Consider the following 20421-nt stretch of genomic DNA (forward strand, 5'->3'; position numbering starts at 1 on the left):
CACACATGATTGATATATGTATATGTATATGTGTATATATATATATATATATATATATATATATATATATATATATATATATATATATCATCTTTTACTTGTTTCAGTCATTGGATTGTGACCATGCTGGGGCACTGCTTTGAAGAGTTCAGTCAAAAAAAATCAACTCAGTACTTATTTTTTCTAAGTGTAATACTCATTACATCAGTCTCTTTTTTCCAAACTGTTAGGTTAAACAAACTAACAATGGTTGTCAAGTGATGAGGAAGGACAAATGCAAACAGAAACACACACACACACACACATACAGATATATACATATATTTAGGTTGGACTTCTTTCAGTTTCTGTCAACCAAATCCACTCACAAAGCTTTGATCAGCCCAAGGCAATAGTAGAAGACACTTACCCAAGGTGCCACACAGTGGTTGGGAAGCACATGTCGTACCTCAGAACCATACCTCACCTATACATATACGTACATTATGTGTGTGTATATATACACACACATAATGTATGTATATATACATCATGTGTGTGTGTGTGCACATGAATATGTATATGTATATCATCATCATCATCATCATCATCATCGTTTAACGTCCGCCTTCCATGCTAGCATGGGTTGGACGATTTGACTGAGGACTGGTGAAACCGGATGGCAACACCAGGCTCCAATCTAATTTGGCAGAGTTTCTACAGCTGGATGCCCTTCCTAACGCCAACCACTCAGGGAGTGTAGTGGGTGCTTTTACGTGTCACCCGCACGAAAACGGCCAAGCTCGAAATGGTGTCTTTTATGTGCCACCCGCACAAGAGCCAGTCCAGGGGCACTGGCAACGATCTCGCTTGAAAACCCTACAAGGCCAGTCAGGCGGTACTGGCAACGGCCACGCTCAAAATGGTGCATCTCATGTGCCACTCGCACAACAACCTGTCCAGGGGCACTGGCAACGATCTTACTTGGCTTGCCGGGTCTTCTCACGCACAGCACATTTCCAAAGGTCTCGGTCCGTAGTCATCGCCTCGGTGAGGCCCAATGTACGAAGGTCTTGCCTCACCACCTCAGCCCAGGTCTTCCTGGGCCTACCTCTTCCACGGGTTCCCTCAACTGTTAGGGTGTGGCACTTTTTCACGCAGCTATCCTCCTCCATTCTCACCACATGTCCATACCAGCGCAATCGTCTCTCTTGCACGCCACAACTGATGCTTCTAATGTTCAGCTTTTCTCTCAAGATACTTACACTCTGACGGGTATTCACATTGACATTACACATCCAACGGAGCATACTGGCTTCATTCCTTGCGAGCTTACGTATGTCCTCATCAGTTACAGCCCATGTTTCACTGCCATGTAGCATGGTTGTTCGTACGCATGCGTCATACAGTCTGCCTTTTACTCTGAGTGAGAGTCCCTTTGTCGCCAGCAGGGGTAAGAGCTCTCTAAACTTTGCCCAGGCTATTCTTATTCTAGCAGCTACACTTTCAGCGCACCCACCCCCACTACTAACTTGGTCGCCCAGATAGCGGAAGCTATCGACTACCTCTAGTTTTTCACCCTGGAATGAGATAGAAGTTGTTTCCTGTTTGTTTGCAGTCTTTATTGCACCTGAACATCTGCCACAAACAAAAACTAACTTGCTAGTTAACCTGCCTTTGATGTTGCTGCACCTCTTATGTGTCCATAGCTTGCACCGGGTACATCTTATAGAGTTACTACCTACTCCTTTTCTACATACTGAGCAGGGCCATCTACCTGAAGGGGTTTGTGTTTTATCTACCTTCCTACTTATTAGGATTTTGGTTTTAGCTATGTTGACTCTAAGGCCCTTCAATTCTAGACCTTATATATATATATATATATATCATCATCATCGTTTAACGTCCGCCTTCCATGCTAGCATGGGTTGGACGATTTGACTGAGGACTGGTGAAACCGGATGGCAACACCAGGCTCCAATCTAATTTGGCAGAGTTTCTACAGCTGGATGCCCTTCCTAACGCCAACCACTAAGAGAGTGTAGTGGGTGCTTTTACGTGTCACCCGCACGAAAACGGCCAAGCTCGAAATGGTGTCTTTTATGTGCCACCCGCACAAGAGCCAGTCCAGGGGCACTGGCAACGATCTCGCTTGAAAACCCTACAAGGCCAGTCAGGCGGTATATATATAAATATATATATGTCTGTACGTATTGTCGTCGTCGTTTAACGTCCGCTTTCCATGCTAGCATGGGTTGGACGATTTGACTGAGGACTGGTGCAACCGGATGGCTACACCAGGCTCCAATCTGATTTGGCAGTGTTTCTACAGCTGGATGCCCTTCCCAAAAGCCAACCACTCAGAGAGTGCAGTGGGTGCTTTTACGTGTCACCCGCACGAAGGCCAGTCAGGCGGTACTGGCAAAGGCCACGCTCATCTCACTCAAGAAACCTCATTTGTCACTCGCACAAGAGCTAGCCCAGGGGCCACGCTCATCTCGCTCGAGAAACCTCATGTGTCACCCGCACAAAAGCCAGCCCAGGGGCACCAGCAACGATCCCGCTCGAAAATCCCAGAACCCCACACAAGAGCCAGTTCAGGGGCACCGGCAACGATCTCGCTCAAAGAAATTTCATGTGTCACCAGCACAAGAGCCAGTCCAGGGGCACTGGCAACGATCTCGCTCGAAAAACCTCATGTGTCACCCGCACAAGAGCCAGCCCAGGGGCACCGGCAACGATCCCGCTCGGAAGATTTCATGTGTCGCCCGCACATGAGCCAATCCAGGGGCACTGGCAACGATCCCGCTCGAAAGACTTCATGTGTCACCCGCACAAGAGTCAGTCCAGGGGCTCTGGCACGATCCCGCTCGAAAGATTTCATGTGTTGCCCGCACATGAGCACATCTATATATATATAAATGTAAATATATTTGCGTGTGTATCATCATCATCATCATATAAGCTTCCTATGCTAGCATTGGTTGGACAGTTTGATAGATGTTGATGAGCCAAAGGACTGTGCTATGTTCTGATGTCTGCTTTGTGGTATGGTTTCTGTGACTGGATGCCTTTCCTTATGTATACTGGCTGCCTTCCACATGGCCTCTGTTCAAGTGATGTCACTAAATAACTCACAAGATAAGTCCTCTGAACTGAAGGTGACTGGGTGGGTATAGTATTGAGGGAGGTGGATTTCTGTCCTGTAATAAGAAGTTAAAGTATGATAGAGAGAAACAAGTGTTTTGCTGTTAGTAAAGGAGAGAAGATTGTGAAGAGGTATCAAGGTGTATGTTTAAGTTACAGGAAGGTGGTCCAGAGGATTAGACAGGGTGACTGGGTTTGCAAGAGCATGAAAGGTGAGTAGGAGATTGGGGACAGAGGAAAATGCAATGAATGATGAACATGAGCAGAGGTGTGGTCAGTGGTGAATACCAATTTGGAAGAGAAGAAATGGAGGAAATAGGATTGGGATAAGTAGCAGCATAAATGGATGTGGAGTGTGGGTGGTAGGTGAGAGATAACAGTGCCAGAGACAAGGTCAGTGGTACAAAGGGGGGGAAATGGAATGAGAGGGTGTGAAGGAGAAAACTAGAAGTGAAAGGGGCATTCAACAGAAAATATAATGGTAAGTAAGAGATGATATTGAGAATGCATGTAAATGGTCTTAGGGAGGGTGAGTGGGAACACAAAATGATGGGGGAATGAAATATGTTCTGTTTTGCTCTTGTATAATTATAGCACCTGAGTAAATAGTGTAGTAGTCAGAGAGTGATGATAGAGTGGGTATTTAGATATGTTGTAGGGAAGAGACAGGTTTTAGGACAGATTGAGTGCTGAGGCTATAGACATAAGTGATTTGCTTTTGGGGTCTCATTTATGCTGTGATGGACAGATCTTCTCGAGCACAGCAAATCACCAGTCATCTCAATCCTTTGTCATCTCCACTGTCAAACTCAACATCTGGAGATCATCCTATGTCTTCCTGGGTATCCCACTTCCTCTGGTTTTGCCCATGTTTAGTGATCAGCACTTCATTATGCAGTTGTCCCCATCCATCTGCATCACATGACCATACCAATGAAGTTTTCTCTCTTGCACATACCATCTAATTCCACTTATGCCCAATTTTCTCTTAATGCATTTGTACTTTGTTATACAAGCATAGTGATGTTGAACATCCAAGCAAGCATACTTGTTTCATTTCTTTCTAACCTTTGCATGTTTACTGCATTCATGGCCCAAACTTCACTATCATGTAGCATAACTACACTCATCATACACCCTACACTCCACTCTGAGAGAGAAGTCTTTTGCTCCCTACAGAGCTAATCACTCTGAATTCTCTCTAGCTGAATCTTATTCTCACAACTGTACTGTCAGAGCATTCTTCTCCACTGCTGTATAGATGGCGCTCTGTCAGTGATGATGACAGGGGCTCCAGTTGATCCAATCAACAGAATAACCTTCTCATGAATTTAAGATGCAAGTGGCTGAGCACTCCATAGTCCACACGGAGATTCAATCTGACACAGAATGTGACAAGATCAGACATTTGGATTACAGGTATAACTCATTTTTGCCAGCTGAGTGGACTGGAGCATCATGAAGTGAAGTGTCTTGCTCAAGGACATAACATGCCACAGGGAATTGAACTCACGACCTAATGATTGTGAACCACTTACTCTAACCACCAAGCCATGCGCCTTCACTACTGTATATATACATATAACCAACAAATAGAATGCAGCAGTAATGATGTTGTGGTTTTAACTGAAGTTGATGATAGGCTCAACTCCAATGAAAATAATAGGAATCAGGGACCTAGTTCATATAATATCAATATGCCTAATGCTGGAGGAATAATTCTAACTGATAGCACATCAGGAAATGAGTTAAATAATGATGGAAATGATCAATATATACCTAATAGTAGAATTGAGGAATTGATAAATAATATTAATGTAAATAATTGTAATAATAATAATAGAGATATTAGAAATAATATAGGTGGGGTTGATAGCACCACTATGTGCAACTTCAGAAATAAGTCCCAGTGTCCCTTATTAGAAATTTGTTGCACCCGTAACGTAGTGTACAGATGCATTATTAGTACAATAACCGAGAATTATATTTACATAGGATGTAGTATTAATGTGAAACAGAGAATATATAACCATAGGTCCTCTTTTAGACTAAGACATAAGGCAAATAGTACGACATCAGCAAGTAAAATTTGGGAGTTAAAAGATAATGGTATTAATTTTAGCCTTAAATGGGAAATTATAAGAAAAGCTCAACCTTATAGAAATAATAAATATGGATGTGAATTATGTTCTATGGAAATATATGAAATTTTTAAACTTAGAAATAATCCTAATCTAATCAATAATAAATTAGACCTCAGGGTATCATGTGTACACTGCTCTACTCGCACTTTTAAATTTTTTAAAAAGTAGTTTATTAAGTAGTTAAAATTATCAAAATATAGTATTTTAACTTCTAGGGCTATTAATTAGCACATATTTTAAATTGGAAATTGAACCTTTATAACATATATTCCTGATCTCTCACCTTAACATTTAATCTACTTGTGATAAATAAGATTTCAACTTTACTCCATAGAAGATATTTTTTTCACACCACTTCTGCTAATGCTGTTAGTTTCTCAATATGTATCTTAACCTTATATAGCTTATAAGAATAGGAAATTTTCATAAGTTTTTACTTTATTTAATGCTTGACTGTAAAAGAATCATTATTATTATTACATTATTCCAGGGTTTGCAGCAATAGTGTCTTGTTTATTTTGTATTTTTAACTCAAATAAATCTAATCCTTATGCCCAAAATTAATCTAATCCTTATTCAATTAATATTCTTTAATTAGCCCATGTTAGTCTTAAAACAAATTCATGACTAATGAAACTTTTAATCAATCATCATGTTTCTGTATTGGATGTCCTTGTTAATTCCTAATATCATTTTTCTTTTTCTGTCCCTTAAACCTTAATAAACCCATTATTATAAACTATGTAAATCCTATACTAATCTTTCTTCACATTATAAAAATAAAGCTTACATTTTATGTGTCTTCAAAATAGTATTATTATATATATCAGCTAAAATTTTTAAAAATCATTTTAAAAATAATTCAAAATAGTTTTCCTGAGCCCAATATACATAATATCCTTAGACTTTACACCTTATCTATAGCCTCTGAATTCTATACTGACATTACTTCATGATTTTTGTATTAACTAATTACATTTCATTTTATTATTATTAACATACCTCTTATTGTTAAAATATTGTTTAAACTAATATTGATATCTGCAAAATAATACTGATGCTCTATTCAGACTAAAGAAAAAGCCCTGTTTGACCTATATACCTAGGGTTTAATTCCTCAACATTTTGATAGTAGTAAAAAAAAACCCAACCTATAAGAGTGTTGCCACTCTGACCAGAGAAACCTTTATAACCATATCCTTTATAGCCATGTCCATGCATAATGCTTACACCTTCCCTTTCCTTAGAAGTGATTGTCCCTTATACTATTACTACTAGATAAGAGACAATAAAATCAGAGACAGTTAGAATTTCTGCCTAGAACCAATTACTAGCCTGATAGACTTGGCTATGTCAAGATGGATTTTTATGTATTCTTCCTCCCACTTGGATTTGAAATGTTGCCATAATTATAATATGTCTATTCTACTGTAATTTTCTGCATTTTTGTGCAGCTGAAGATTGCTCTACATATTGCATTTAATGTAATGCTCGCATTACTTAAATAAATGGAGTAGCATGAGACGTGCGTACTGCAATCATCTTTAAAATCCGTGTTGCTTATTTTGATTTTTTTATACATATATATATATATATATATATATATATATATATATGTCAGGTCGCTCTTCAGTGCTACTGGTAACATGTAATCCAGTACAACCTGTTACATGGTCGGGTCGTCGGCGACTAAACTGGCAACCCCACCAGGCTTGCTTGGTGAGGAGGGTGTTGTTGGACACCCTGCAGGACGAAAAATAAGACCTGTCAAAGGGCGGATGAACTCCTGAACAGTCAACGACCATCCAACAAAATGTCTGTAAATATGTATATATATATGTATGGGTGTGTATATGTGTGTGAATGTCTGTAAATATGTATATATGAATAATTTTAATTTTATATATATACTATTTTTTATCTTTTATATTTTATTTATATATATATATTTTTTTATTTATTTATTTATTTATTTTTTTATTATTTTTTTTTTTTTGATGAGCTGCTCCACATCGGTCACCGGAGTGATATTTGTTCACTTTACAGAGTGTCTGAGTGTCGGTTAGGTGTCTGGAATGGGACGGCTTACCTCATGGGCAGGTAGAAGCTCTTTAACCTTGGTTGGTAATCTACCTAGGAGAAGGAAATCTCCAAAATAAAACCTGAGGCCTTGGAAATTCCTGGTTTTGTCAATTCTCTTGTCACACCGGTGAAAGTCTTCTTGGGCTAATAAGTGGGGGTAGTGCAGTGCAAGCTACACCCACTAAAAATTATTCATCTGCACAGGTACTTCCTGTACTCCAAATCTTAGTAAAATCATTCAATTGGTTGGTTGGCAGAAACCTAAAAATGCACCTGTAACTTATTTTAAAATGTCTGAAACAAATTCAGTAAATGGCAAAAAAGGCTTGGGAACATCAGGGGAACAGGTCTGGCCCGGCAGGTGTCCCAGTGTATCACAGGCTGGACCCGGTCGTCATCCTGCCACTGTGGTCAAACAGTCCTCAAGAAAAAGTAAAAATAAACATCGTTTGAATTTTGGCTGTTGGAATGTGCGCACACTTCTTGATGATAATTTCACGAAGAGGCCAGAAAGGCGTAACTGCACTTATTGCATGTGAGCTAAAGAAATATTCCCTTGATATAGTTGCTCTCTCTGAAACTCGTCTCTCTGGTGAGGGTCAAGTAATGGAATCTGCTTATGGATATACTATCTTCTGGAAAGGCCTACCTAAGGGTCAGCGTAGAGAATCTGGTGTTGGGTTTGCTCTCAAGAATACATTAGTGTCCTCCATTGCAGAGCTTCCAAGTGGTATATCTGACCGGATCATGTCATGCCGTATCAAACTGACAAAAGGTAGGTTTCTTACCGTTGTCAGTATTTATGCACCAACAATGTCCCATTCTGAGGAAACTGTGGGACAGTTTTATGACAATCTAGCAAGATTATTGAGGAAAGTACCAATTTCTGACAAGCTGGTCATTTTGGGAGATTTCAATGCAAGAGTTGGAAGGGACTATGTTTCATGGCCTGTTTTAGGTCGACATGGGATTGGAAAATGCAATAGAAATGGAGTAGCTCTTTTGACGTTTTGTACTGAGAATGATCTGGTTGTCACCAACACTCTGTTTAAGCAGAAAAATAAATATAAAGCCACCTGGATGCACCCAAGATCTAAGCACTGGCATCTCATAGATTATATTTTGATTAGGAAATGTGATATGAAAGACGTTTCTAGCGTTCGGGTCATGAGAGAGGCAGAGAGCTGGACTGACCATCATCTACTGCGTGGCAAAATAGATTTTTTGATAAAACCTAAAAACCGACAGTCTGGTCCTAAGATACCCAAAAAGTTAAACGTTGCAAACTTTAAATTATCAAGCAACTTGCAAAGATTCCACGATGCTATAGAAAGTATTAATCTTGACCCAAACAATTTATGGGAAGATTTCAAAACAAAAGTATTTCAGGCTGCAAGTTCGTCAGTGGGATTTAAATCTCATAAATCCAGAGATTGGTTCTCAGATAGATCAGCAGAAATTCATGATCTACTTTTAGAAAAACAAAACTTAGGCAATACACTGCTCTCTCAGTCATTGAATCCCAACTCAAATGAAACTTACAGAAAGCTGAAAAGGAGGGTGCAAACTCCTCTAAGGAAAATTAAACAGGAATGGTGGAATGATAGGGCAAAAGGGGCACAAGAAGCAGCTGATAGAAATGATGCCAGTTGTTTATATTCTTATGTTAGGGAGGTATATGGTCCAAAATCTTCTTCAGTAGCTCCAGTGAGAACAGAAGATGGATGTTTTCTTCTGACTGACACCGCTTCTATTCATAAGCGTTGGGTAGAACATTTCTCTGCACTTTTGAATAGACCATCATCCGTTAATATGAGGACGATAGAAAAAATTGAACAACTTCCAGTTATAGAAGAGATGGCATCTGAACCAACTCTAAATGACATTTATTTAGCTATGAATAAGCTGAATAACAAGTCTCCAGGATCTGATGGAATCTGTGCAGAAGTCTTGAAATATGGGGGTGACAAAATGATGGAACTCTTAAATATTTTAATTTGTCACTGTTGGAGAAGTGAGAAAGTGCCTCAAGACTGGATTGATGCCATTCTTGTCTCCTTATATAAATCGGGGCCAAAGGATCTGTGTGGTAATTTTCGTGGGATTTCCCTTTTGTCTGTGGTTGGAAAGGTGCTCGCCCGCATTTTGTTAGAACGTTTAAATACCTTTATAGTTCCAAGTATGGTGTCTGAGTCTCAGTGTGGTTTTCGTTCCTCCAGGGGCACAGCTGATTGTATCTTTACTGTCAGACAATTACAGGAGAAGTGCATTGAACAGAGCTTGCAGAGGGGAAACGTTATCGGCATAAACCTAAAAAAAGGTTTAAGGATGGCATAAGGACTGCTATGAAGTCAATTGGAATGGCTCCAAAAGATATAGAAGTCCTTGCTTCAGATCGAGTTGGATGGCGAACAAGGGTGTGGAGTGGAGTGAAAGCATTTGAAGAGGCCAGGATGATGCAAGCAGGGCTCAAGAGACATTTAAGGAAAAAGGTGAAGACTGAGAAGGTGAATGACAAGGACCTTTTTGTGTGCACAGTCTGTGACAGACCATGTCTGTCCTTGGCTGGCCTCAAATCTCACCTGCGAACCCATGGAAAACAAACCTCACCCAGCTATTCTGATTATATGTCTGTGCACACGTTTGAATGTGGTGTGTGCCAGAGGGTTTGCAAATCCAATGGGGGTCTTAAAAGACATGTTAGGATCCACAATGAGCAGAACTTACTTGCAGATATTGGTAGTGCAAATCAGAGGTGCAATCTGTGTGGGTGTTTTTTCAAAACACTGTCTGGTTTAAAAAGCCACATCAGACTCCATGAAAGGGCTAAGGTGTAGGTGCAGGAGGTGGTCAAACTCTGTTTAAGGAGTAGACAACCACCATATATATATATATATATGTTGTTGTACTTGGGGATGGTCATATTGTCAGTTTAGCCAATAAAAACACACGCACTGTATATTTGGTGTTAATTTGCTTCAGCTTTATATTACATTAATCTTATTTCGGCCAGAGTTCTTTCGTCACACCTCTGTGACCTCATCAGTGGTCCTTTGTTTTCTTCTTTCTTATGTGTGTCTCAAGATTAATGTAATATAAAGCTGAAGCAAATTAACACCAAATATACAGTGTGTGTTTTATTATTGGCTAAACTGGCAATATGACCATCCCCAAGTACAACAACATCTGTTTCAACACACGATTTCACATCAAAAATCTTGCAAAACAAATATATATATATATATATATATATATATATATTTATATGATTTTCGAGCGAGATCGTTGCCAGTGCCCCTGGACTGGCTTGTGCGGGTGGCACATAAAAGACACCATTTCGAGCGTGGCCGTTTTCGTGCGGGTGACACGTAAAAGCACCCACTACACTCTCTGAGTGGTTGGCGTTAGGAAGGGCATCCAGCTGTAGAAACTCTGCCAAATCAGACTGGAGCCTGGTGTTGCCATCCGGTTTCACCAGTCCTCAGTCAAATCGTCCAACCCATGCTAGCATGGAAAGCGGACGTTAAACGATGACGATGATGATGATGATGTCTACAGTAAGACAACTGCAGAACACTGTTAGCAGGAGAGGTTAGAAAAGTTGAAATATAACGTATTAAAATAATAAAAAAGATAGAATACAATAAAAAGTAGAAGATTACAAGGAGGTCTAATTTTCCGTAATAGATTTCTGGATATAAAGGAAGGACTGAGCCAGGTCTGGAGTAATGGAGGCATGACAAAGAGATTCTAAACAATTTGCTGATTAATTGATTGATCAAGCAGTTGATAAATTAATTGATTAAGTAGTTGAATAAACAATTAAATTAACTAGTATTATTGGGTGTGTTTCTTATTGGATCCCCCCCCCCAAAAAAAAAAGATACAGCATCTGTTTCAACACATGATTCCACATTTTAAGAATCTTGCAAGACAAATACAAATATGAAGAGAGAGAGAGAGTGTGTGTGTATGCGTGTATGTCTGATCCAACAGTGGATACCTTTACATTGTAGTTTGACCACTTGGAAATAGCTGCAAAATTTCTCTCAAATAATTCCTTACTATCTGAAGTAGGTAAAGAAAGACATGGTATACACAATGTTGTGACTTTGAACTGTATGTATATATTGGATCAAGTCTGACTTAGAACTGAATATCTCTTTCTCACATACACACACAAGCACACACACACACACTCTCTCTCTCTCTCTCTCTCTCTCATACACACACACACACACACACACACACACACACACGTCTGCCAAGCAAATGGGAAGCAGTAATTGAAGCAGATGGTGAATATTCTCCGGAATCATCATTTAAAGATGCTTTGGTTACATGTTGTTATTGTTTTTGTTGAATAAATTTGTTGAAAAAAAGCCACAATAATTGTGCACCAATCTATATTACCTGTTGTTTCGTCTTCTAATTAACTTGAAGAAAAACAGTTAAAATCTGGATCCTTCATCAAACAAATGAAACTTAAATTTTTATGGATGTTATTATAGTATATGTTTATGTAATTGTATTTTTGTTTTTTAATATATTTATATTATTTATCTAGATGAGTTTTGTTTATTTTTAGTTTTGATTATTTAATTCAAGATTTCTATGTTTATGTTTGGTTTTTGTTTTATTCCAGATTAAGTTTGGAACTTTGTCCGACTATTTCAATGCAATCTACAAGAAGCATAAAATTGCACCTGGGGATCCTCCCCCAAACATACCTTCACTGTCAGGTGATTTCTTCACTTATGCTGATCGAGATGACCACTACTGGAGTGGCTACTATACCTCTCGCCCTTTCCAGAAGGTACTTGACCGAGAGATGGAACACCAGCTGCGGTAAGCCGAATATTTGCCATCCAACTGATTATAATTGGTTATGGATGTTTAGTCCAAGGTCAAACAAATCAAGCAAACCTAGGACCAAAGGCATTATGGCTATTATCATTTTGTCTCTTTAACCCTTTAGCATTTAGATTGCTCTGTCAAATGTAATGCATATTTATTTACATTGTCTTGAATTAATCATGTATTATCTTGTAGCTTTGAGATTTCAATGATTTATTTTTAGAATGACATTGTAGGGTTGGTGTGAGAAGCCAAATCTGACCATTTAGAATGTAAAACAAATAGAATATTTGAGCTGGATATGATTGGCTCAAATACTAAAGGGTTAAGGAGATATAGAATTTATGTCATCTATTGTGTCCTTGCTTTTTTTAAGATTGTAAAATGTAAGTTGAGGGAGATTTAGCTTTAGCCCTTCAAGAGTCCATATACAGGATTCTCATTGACTCATCATCTGACCAGTTGTAACTAGCTGTTAGTGTTTAGCCACAATTCAGTCTTTATTGAGCAGACCTTTGACCAAAAGCACTCTATAAATGACTTTCTCATCATTTTGATATTCCTTTTACTTTTTTAAGAAAGTTGTGTTTGAGTCAAAGGAGATTTGACTGCTATTTGCATTAGTTCCAGCTACCTTTGTTGGCAACTGTAGATATGCATAAGACAGTAGGTTTGATTTGAGGGAGCTTTGGCTACCTTTTCTATCAGATCATTTTATCTTATAGAAGTCTCCTTGAGTTGTTTAAATGTACATATATGTATACATAAGAGAAAAGGGGTGTGATTTGAGAAATTTTTGACATACATTCTATCAGTTTTAGCTACTGTTTACTGATCTACTTCATAGATTTATATGTACATTATTTCAGCATTTGTTCCAACATACAATTGCACATCAAGGATCTTGCAAACAAATACAGAAACAGTGTGTGTGTGTGTGTGTGTGTGTGTGTGTGTGTATATATATAGAATATGGGGGTTTAATTCACTTGTGATCTAAACAAATATGCTGGCTAAATCATGTAACAGATTATCAGCGTTCCAAGCTCATAGCCATTTTAGGTTTTCGATTTAGCAGATATATATTTGTGAAAGAGGACAACGAATGCTGAGGCATAACAAGCATCTCAAGCCATATACATTATATTATATTTTTCTGAAATTAGTTGAGGTCTTACAGCTGTTTCTGGATATCCCAAGTGATAGGTGAGTATGCCTGAAATGGGATATTCCATCATCAGAGACAAGTAGAGAACTTGTGAAAGATCTAGACATGGAAAATTTGTAGATAATAAGCAATGAAATAGAAGAGTAAAGAGTAAGGAAATAAAGATCTTTCATATGTTCGTTACTTGTCTCTGATGATGGAATACTCCATATTCAGGCATACTCACCTATCACTTGGGATATCCAGAAACAGCTGTAAGACCTCAACTAATTTAAGAATAATATAAAATAATGTATATGACTTGAGATGCATGTTATGCCTCTGCATTTTCTGTCTTCTGAGCGAGACCTTTGGCGATGTGCTCTGCTTAAGAGGATTCATCACACTAAGTGCACCTGTACTGGTGGCACATAAAAAAATCAACCTTTGAACGTTGGGCCTCACAGAGGCAAAGTGACTGAGTTCCTTTTGAACATTGGGCTTCATAGAGGTATAGTGACTGAGTTCCTTTCGAGCTTTGGGCCACGTGCAGGCAAAGTGGCTGAGTTCCTTTCAAGTGTTGGGCCTCCCAGAGGCAAGGTGGCTTAGTTCCTTTCTAGTGTTGGGCCTCATGGAGGCAAAGTGGCCATTTTTCTTTCGAGTGTTGGGCCTCACGGAGGTGTTATGTCGTGCTTGAGAAGAAGATCCATCAAACTGAGCAAAATCGCAGTTGTGGCAGATACCAGTGTCATGCAAATGGCACCCATGCCAATGGTAAAAGCACCCATTACGTTCTCGGAGTGGTTGGTGATAGGAAAGGCATCCAGCCATAGAAAACCATACCAAATCAAACTGGATCCTGGCACAGCCTTCCAGTGTACCAGCCCAGTCAAACCATCCAACCCATGCCAGCATGGACAACAGACGTTAAATGATGATGATGATGATATATCCAGGGTGTTTGGGCTAAATTTGGCAGTTTGCATAAAAGGAAAAGAAAACAATATCCCATCCACAGATAAAGGTATTCTAAAGAAAATCAAACTATATTATGGCTAGAAAGTAATATTTTACCTAAATTAGCTGCCTGCAGCTTTGTCACAGCCTCAAGATGACTCTGGAACCTGGTACATGCATTCCTTATTGTGTCCTTGGAAAGATCTTTGAAAACCTCTTTGATCTTGGCCACAAGCTCAGGCTTGGTGTTGCAGACATGGTGGTAGATGCCTTTCTCAATGACACCTCACACATAATAATCCATAGGATTACAATTGGAGAAATTCAGAGGCCAGAAAGTGGGGCCGGTGAAGTCATACAAATTCTCCAACAGCCACTTTTGACTTTTTCCAGAGCCAAGGCAAGGAGCTGAATCCTGCTGCCACACAAATGGCCTTCTAGCAGAGTCCTCCCCAGCCAGAGTTTGACCACAGTCTCAGCAACTTCACATAACTGTCTAAATTAAGCCTAATCCCCTGTTCATCAGTTGTTGGATGAAATTCAACATGTGGACATAGTCACAATGCTTACTGTGTCCTTCCTGCTCACTATGGCTTTGTAGTTTTTGTTGCAGCTGTCCATGTCATATCTTATAGCCTTTGAAGTGTTCACAGAGCATTGAACAACAGTCATGATGTTGGCATTTTGACACCCGGCATCAATTATCATGATGCAAGTAACTCTTTTCCAATATTCAAATGGCCTCCAGTCCTCCATGTCAACAAACCTTTTCTCAACTACATCTTTAATCTTCATGCTCCCCAACACTGTTCACCAATACATCAAGTTGACAAAAAAAACAAACTTTTCACACACCTTACCTCAAAAAGCCAAACAGCATCTCTTCACTTCCTCCCATTTCCTTTTTCTCATGCCCTATGCTTATGCTTATCTCTCACTCCCCAATCCTGTCATCTCCCACTCCCTCTATATACCCAGTTTTCAACAGTCACTGCATTCCCCACCCCCACACACTTAACTTCCCTACTCATGCACCTTTGGCAATACCTTACCATTTATATTCTGAACCCCACCAACCTTGAGGGTATGCCATAGCACTTCACCACCATCTCTCTCTCTCTCTCTCTCTCTCTTGCTCTATTCTACTATCCCATCTATATTCTGATTCCACTTCCTTCACCATTTCTCCTCTGCTCTCTCCCTCTGACTGGTTAACCATGTATCTCCTCTACAGCCACACACCTGTTTCTGTCCTCATTCCTGATCACTTCCCACCTCTGACCGAGTAACCATGTATCTCTTTAGCAAGACACCAGTTTCTATCTCTCTTTCACACTCTGACCTTTCATCATCTGGCACAAGATCACCTCCTCCAATGCCCTCTCCCCTCTTAAAAGATCTTTGTCTTGCATTTTACTCGGTGACCATTCCAATGCTGATACCATGTAAAAAGCATCCAGTCTATATTGTAAAGTGGTTGGCATTTGGAAGGGCATCCAGCTGTAAAAATCATGCCAGAACTGACCTTGCTTGTGATGGTGCCATGTAAAAAGCACTCAGTCCACTCTCTGGGATGATTGGTGTTAGGAAGGGCATCTAGTCATATAAACCATGCCAAAACGGAGACTGAAGCTTGGTGCAGTCTTCTGTCCAGCCTGCTTCTGTCAAACCATCCAACATGCCAGCATGGAAAGCAAATGTTATTGGATGATGATGATGATGATAATATTCCTTAAAAAATGAGACATAAAAATAATGAAAGTTAACCCAAACACTCTGTGTATATATATATATATATATATATATATCTTTACTTCTAATGATATATTGAAAAATGCTTGAAAAATAATTTGTAGCTGATGTTGAAACTATTAGCAACTTGAACATTTTCATGAGCTAGAATTACCCTGGAAATGGCTTTTTTTTTTTTTGTCTGTATGAAAACACTAAGAACATTCTCTCTTACTCTCTATTCCTAAATCACCAACATTCTAAAAGGTAAAAATAAAGAAAACACTCCATGAATTTCGTTCAGACTGTAGGTTGTAATTTCAGGGGGATTGGCTGCTATTTCTAGCTTATTTAGCTACCATTTAGAGATTTCCCCTGTTAGCTCATACATACTTAAGATCAAAGAGTGTGATTTGAGGAAGATTTGACTGCTATTTCTAGCAGTTCAAGAGTAAGGGTTCTCAACCATTTTTTGCCTGTGGACTCCTTTGATTACTATTTTATTCTGGTGGACCCTCATAGCCATTCAAAGTTTTTGTTTTTCACAAATTAACTTGTGTAGGTTGAACTATGTAAAATGTTAGAGAAAGAAACCCAGCTGTTTTTGCAATACATACATCTAGAATAACATTTTTTGAGGGTCTCTTCAAATACTATTGTAGATCCCCAATTTACTATTTTGTTGCATGGCCTCTGGTTTTATATGGACCCTGGTTGAGAACCACTGATGTAGTGTCTTTATAGCATTTGTAGGTGGTGTGTGCTTGTATATGCTGTGACATCGTTTTTTTAGTTGCCTTGATTTAGCTTACATTCATGGGATGCATTTTTATGAAATGTCAGGTGTCAGGCATGTGTTTTATATCTTATATTGTGTCTGTTATACAGGGGTGCTGAAATCCTTTTCTTCCTGGTCAGTCGGTACCTTAAGATACATGATGGCAGCAAATTCCCTCTCATAGAGTTCATGCAGAGTCTGGTTAATGCTCGACGGAACCTTGCACTGTTTCAGCACCATGATGGTATTACGGGGACTTCCAAAGACTCCGTAGTTGAAGACTATGGTGACAGGTTTGTATCATTGTCTGTCTGCTTGTTTATTGTGTGCATATATATATATGTGTCTGTATATGTAATATATACTATGTATATTTAGCCAGAGGAGAAGTAGAAAGAAAGAAGTCTGCCAGTGTTCTGCAGCATGAGGACCAGGGGCTTGAGGTGTTTTGGATTGCAAGACAGTGTATCAGAGAAAATTGTGATGCTGTAGGAAAGAAGTGCATTTGCATGGATGATAGTTCACTTGCAGTTAGTTATTCTGCAAAGAAAGACGCTTGGAGATTCCACTATGTGAGGCTGTTAAATGTAGAGAACACATGTGAGAAGAGGAGTCTGTCTAATGTGGATCCAACAGAGGGACCAGCTATCCAAATAGACAGTAGCTTGATTGATAAAGCAATTGAAGATATGAAAACAAAGAAAGTCCCTAGCCCTTCAGAAATCACTGCTGAGATGCTAAAAATATATGGGATATGGCCTAATTATCTGTAGAGTTAATCAGGTTGTCGACAATGGAGTTATACCCAATGGCTGGTGTAGCAGCAACTCCTACAAAGGTAAAGGTGACACCTTAGACAGAAATAATTACAGAGGTATCAAATTGGCGGACCAGATGATGAAAGTTCATAGATGGTCATAGTTCAACTAATTAGGTTCAACCAATAAGAGAGTTAGCTTCGATGAGATGCAGTTTGGTTTTGTGCCTGGTAGAAGCACTACTCATGCTATCTTCCTGGTAGGAAAAACAGGTAGCCAAAAATAAACCTGTGTTTGGCTTTTGCTGACATATAGAAAGCCTTTGACAGGGTCCCCTGCTCCCTTATCTGCTGGCCAATGCAAAAGCTAAGGATAGATGAGTGTACAATCCATGTACAGAATGATGTCAGTAAGGTGAAGGTTGGTAATGAGTATAGCAATGAATTTAGTAGGAGTTCACCAAAGATAAGTTCTTGTCCCCCTTTTGTTTATCATAATCCACCAAGCAGTAACAGAGGGATTTAAGATCCCTTGGGAGCTCCTCTATGCTGAAGATCTTGTTTTTATAACTGAATTACTACCTGAACTAGAGAGGAAATTTCAGGTGTGGAAGCAAAGCCTGGAATCTAAGAGCTTTAGACAAATCACAAGTCCTTTCAGGGAGATGGCTATGCTTGATATGTAAGAAAGGTGTTGGTAAAAACTCCATATGTTGTACTCAGTGCAAGCTTTGGACACATAAGAGGTGTAGTGGTGTCACAGGAAGGTTAACAATGAAAGTAGTCTTTGTGTGTGGCAGATGTGCAAGTACAATAAATACTAAGAATGTGAAAGGCAGATTAGATTCTTCCTGTGTATGTACAACTATGTTACCTGGCAGTGAAACAGGGGCTGTGACTGCAGAGGACTTGAGAAAAGTTGAAAGGATTAAAGCCAGCATGCTCTGCTGGATGGATAATGTCAGTGTAAATGATTTAAGAGAAAAACTAGGTTTAAGGGGCATCAGTTGTAGTGTACAAGGGGGGAGACTGCACTGATATGATCGTGTTATGCATATGGAGGTGGATAGCTGCATAAAGAAGTGCTGATTTCTAATTGTGGAGGGAACCTGTGGAAGGGGCAGACTTGGGAAGATGTGTAGCGAAGTGGTGAAGGATCTTCAGATGTTGGGCTTCAGTAAGGAGATGGCAAGAGACCGAGACAAATATTCTGCAAGAACTTGTCTATCATGTTCTTGTAGAATATTGGAAATGAATGACACTGCTTCTGTGATAGTGACAATTATTTACAGTTATCACACAACACAAAACAAAAGACACAGTCACACAAATATGCATGCACATACACACATATATATGCATGTACGATGGGCTACTTTCAACTTCTGTGTATCGAATCTCCTCACAAGACTTTGGTCAATCCAGGGCTGTCACATAGCAGGACTGAACCTGCAACCAGTGGTCAGAAAGTAAACTTCTTTTATGCAACTATGCCTGTGCATGCATATATATATATATATATACACACACACACACACACACAGGGTGCAGATAGTATTTGAGGACAGATTTATGGTTTTAAAAAAACACTTATATAATAACAGAAAAAAACTATTTTTAGAAAAATAACATAAACATAAAGCTAAATTACCAATTTAATAATTTCATTCAATAAAACCACCATAAGCATCAATAACTGCCTCCATGCGGGGTTGAAATCATTTACAATCTCAGTTTAAATTGTCTTTGTTCATTTTGGACAACTCGAACTATGGTGGCTTTCAAAGAATCTTTAGTGCTATGGGGGTGTTCATTGACATTTTTCTCAACAATGCTTCATACACAGTAGTCCAGTGGATTGAGATCTTTAGAGACATAAGGCCTTCCATTGTATACACAGTTGATCCAAAGCTTAACAACTTTATCCAGAACCTCAATATATGCAGCAGTATTTATCCTAAGGGCTTGTAGAAAAAAGTGAGGAGGCATCACATGTCCTTCACTGCTAACAGCATCCAAAAGCATGACACTTGTAGGAAACTTTGTATGCATTACTCAAGAGTAATGCATACCTCAGAAGTGTCTGTACATAGCAACCTGTCATTTCTTCTGTTAGTTTTGTGGTCCTGGTCAAAGTTTTTCTCATCTGAGAAAAACTAAATCACACCATCTTCTGATGGATATTTAAGCTTGTTCAAAAATCTTTTGATTCTGATTAAGCAGTTTTCTTTTGATTTTTCTGACATTAATTGACCTCTCCTCATTATGTAAGATTTGTATCAGATGCCTTCATGCACAACATTTCTGATTATTTTCTCTGACACAAATTTTTTTTTTTTTGCAATTGAACTCATTGATTTTCCTGGATTGTTTTCAATGTTTTGGTTAACTTCTTGAATAAAAATTGAGGTGTCCTGATAGAATTAGAATGTGTGGAATGTTTTTTTTATGTTTTGATACAGGTAATAAGCTTCCTCTAACTCTCACCAAATCTTGTGGACAAAAGATGTTGCAACTTTCAGAAAACAAGAAATTTCTAAATCACCCTGCTTAGCCTTCAAAGCCACCATCACAGCATGGCTTTTCATTTCATTAGGAAGCATAGGGCCTGTTGTCGTTATTTTCTGAAATAGAAGTCCAATAAAAATTAGTCAAATAAAATAATGACTAAAAATGCATGTCCTCAAATACTGTCTGCACCCTTTATATATGTGTGTATATATATTGGGCCGCACAGAGGAGATGACAGAGGACTGAGACTCCTGGTGGTTTGCTGTGCTTGAGAAGACACATGAAGCTAAGTAAAATCGTGGTTGTCCTTGCATAGAGGCATGTGCCCTCC

The 20421-nt window shown here is 39.0% G+C and overlaps 1 protein-coding gene across 3 annotated transcripts in view; it reads left to right on the top strand.

The window, feature by feature from the left end:
- The window catches only part of LOC106875688 (alpha-mannosidase 2x), a 140155-nt gene that overhangs the window by 89777 nt on the left and 29957 nt on the right, over positions 1-20421 (top strand). For 2 of the 3 annotated variants that reach the window (XM_089343941.1, XM_089343943.1), the window contains exons 5-6: positions 11998-12200; positions 16933-17115. In XM_089343941.1, coding sequence (XP_089200067.1) covers positions 11998-12200; positions 16933-17115 — 386 coding nt within the window. The remainder of the gene's footprint in view (positions 1-11997; positions 12201-16932; positions 17116-20421) is intronic. The other variant, XM_089343942.1, reaches the window with a different exon arrangement.

Source organism: Octopus bimaculoides, chromosome 28 (assembly GCF_046866305.1).
Source record: "Octopus bimaculoides isolate indiv1 chromosome 28, ASM4686630v1, whole genome shotgun sequence".
NCBI classification, from domain to species: Eukaryota; Metazoa; Mollusca; class Cephalopoda; order Octopoda; family Octopodidae; genus Octopus; species Octopus bimaculoides.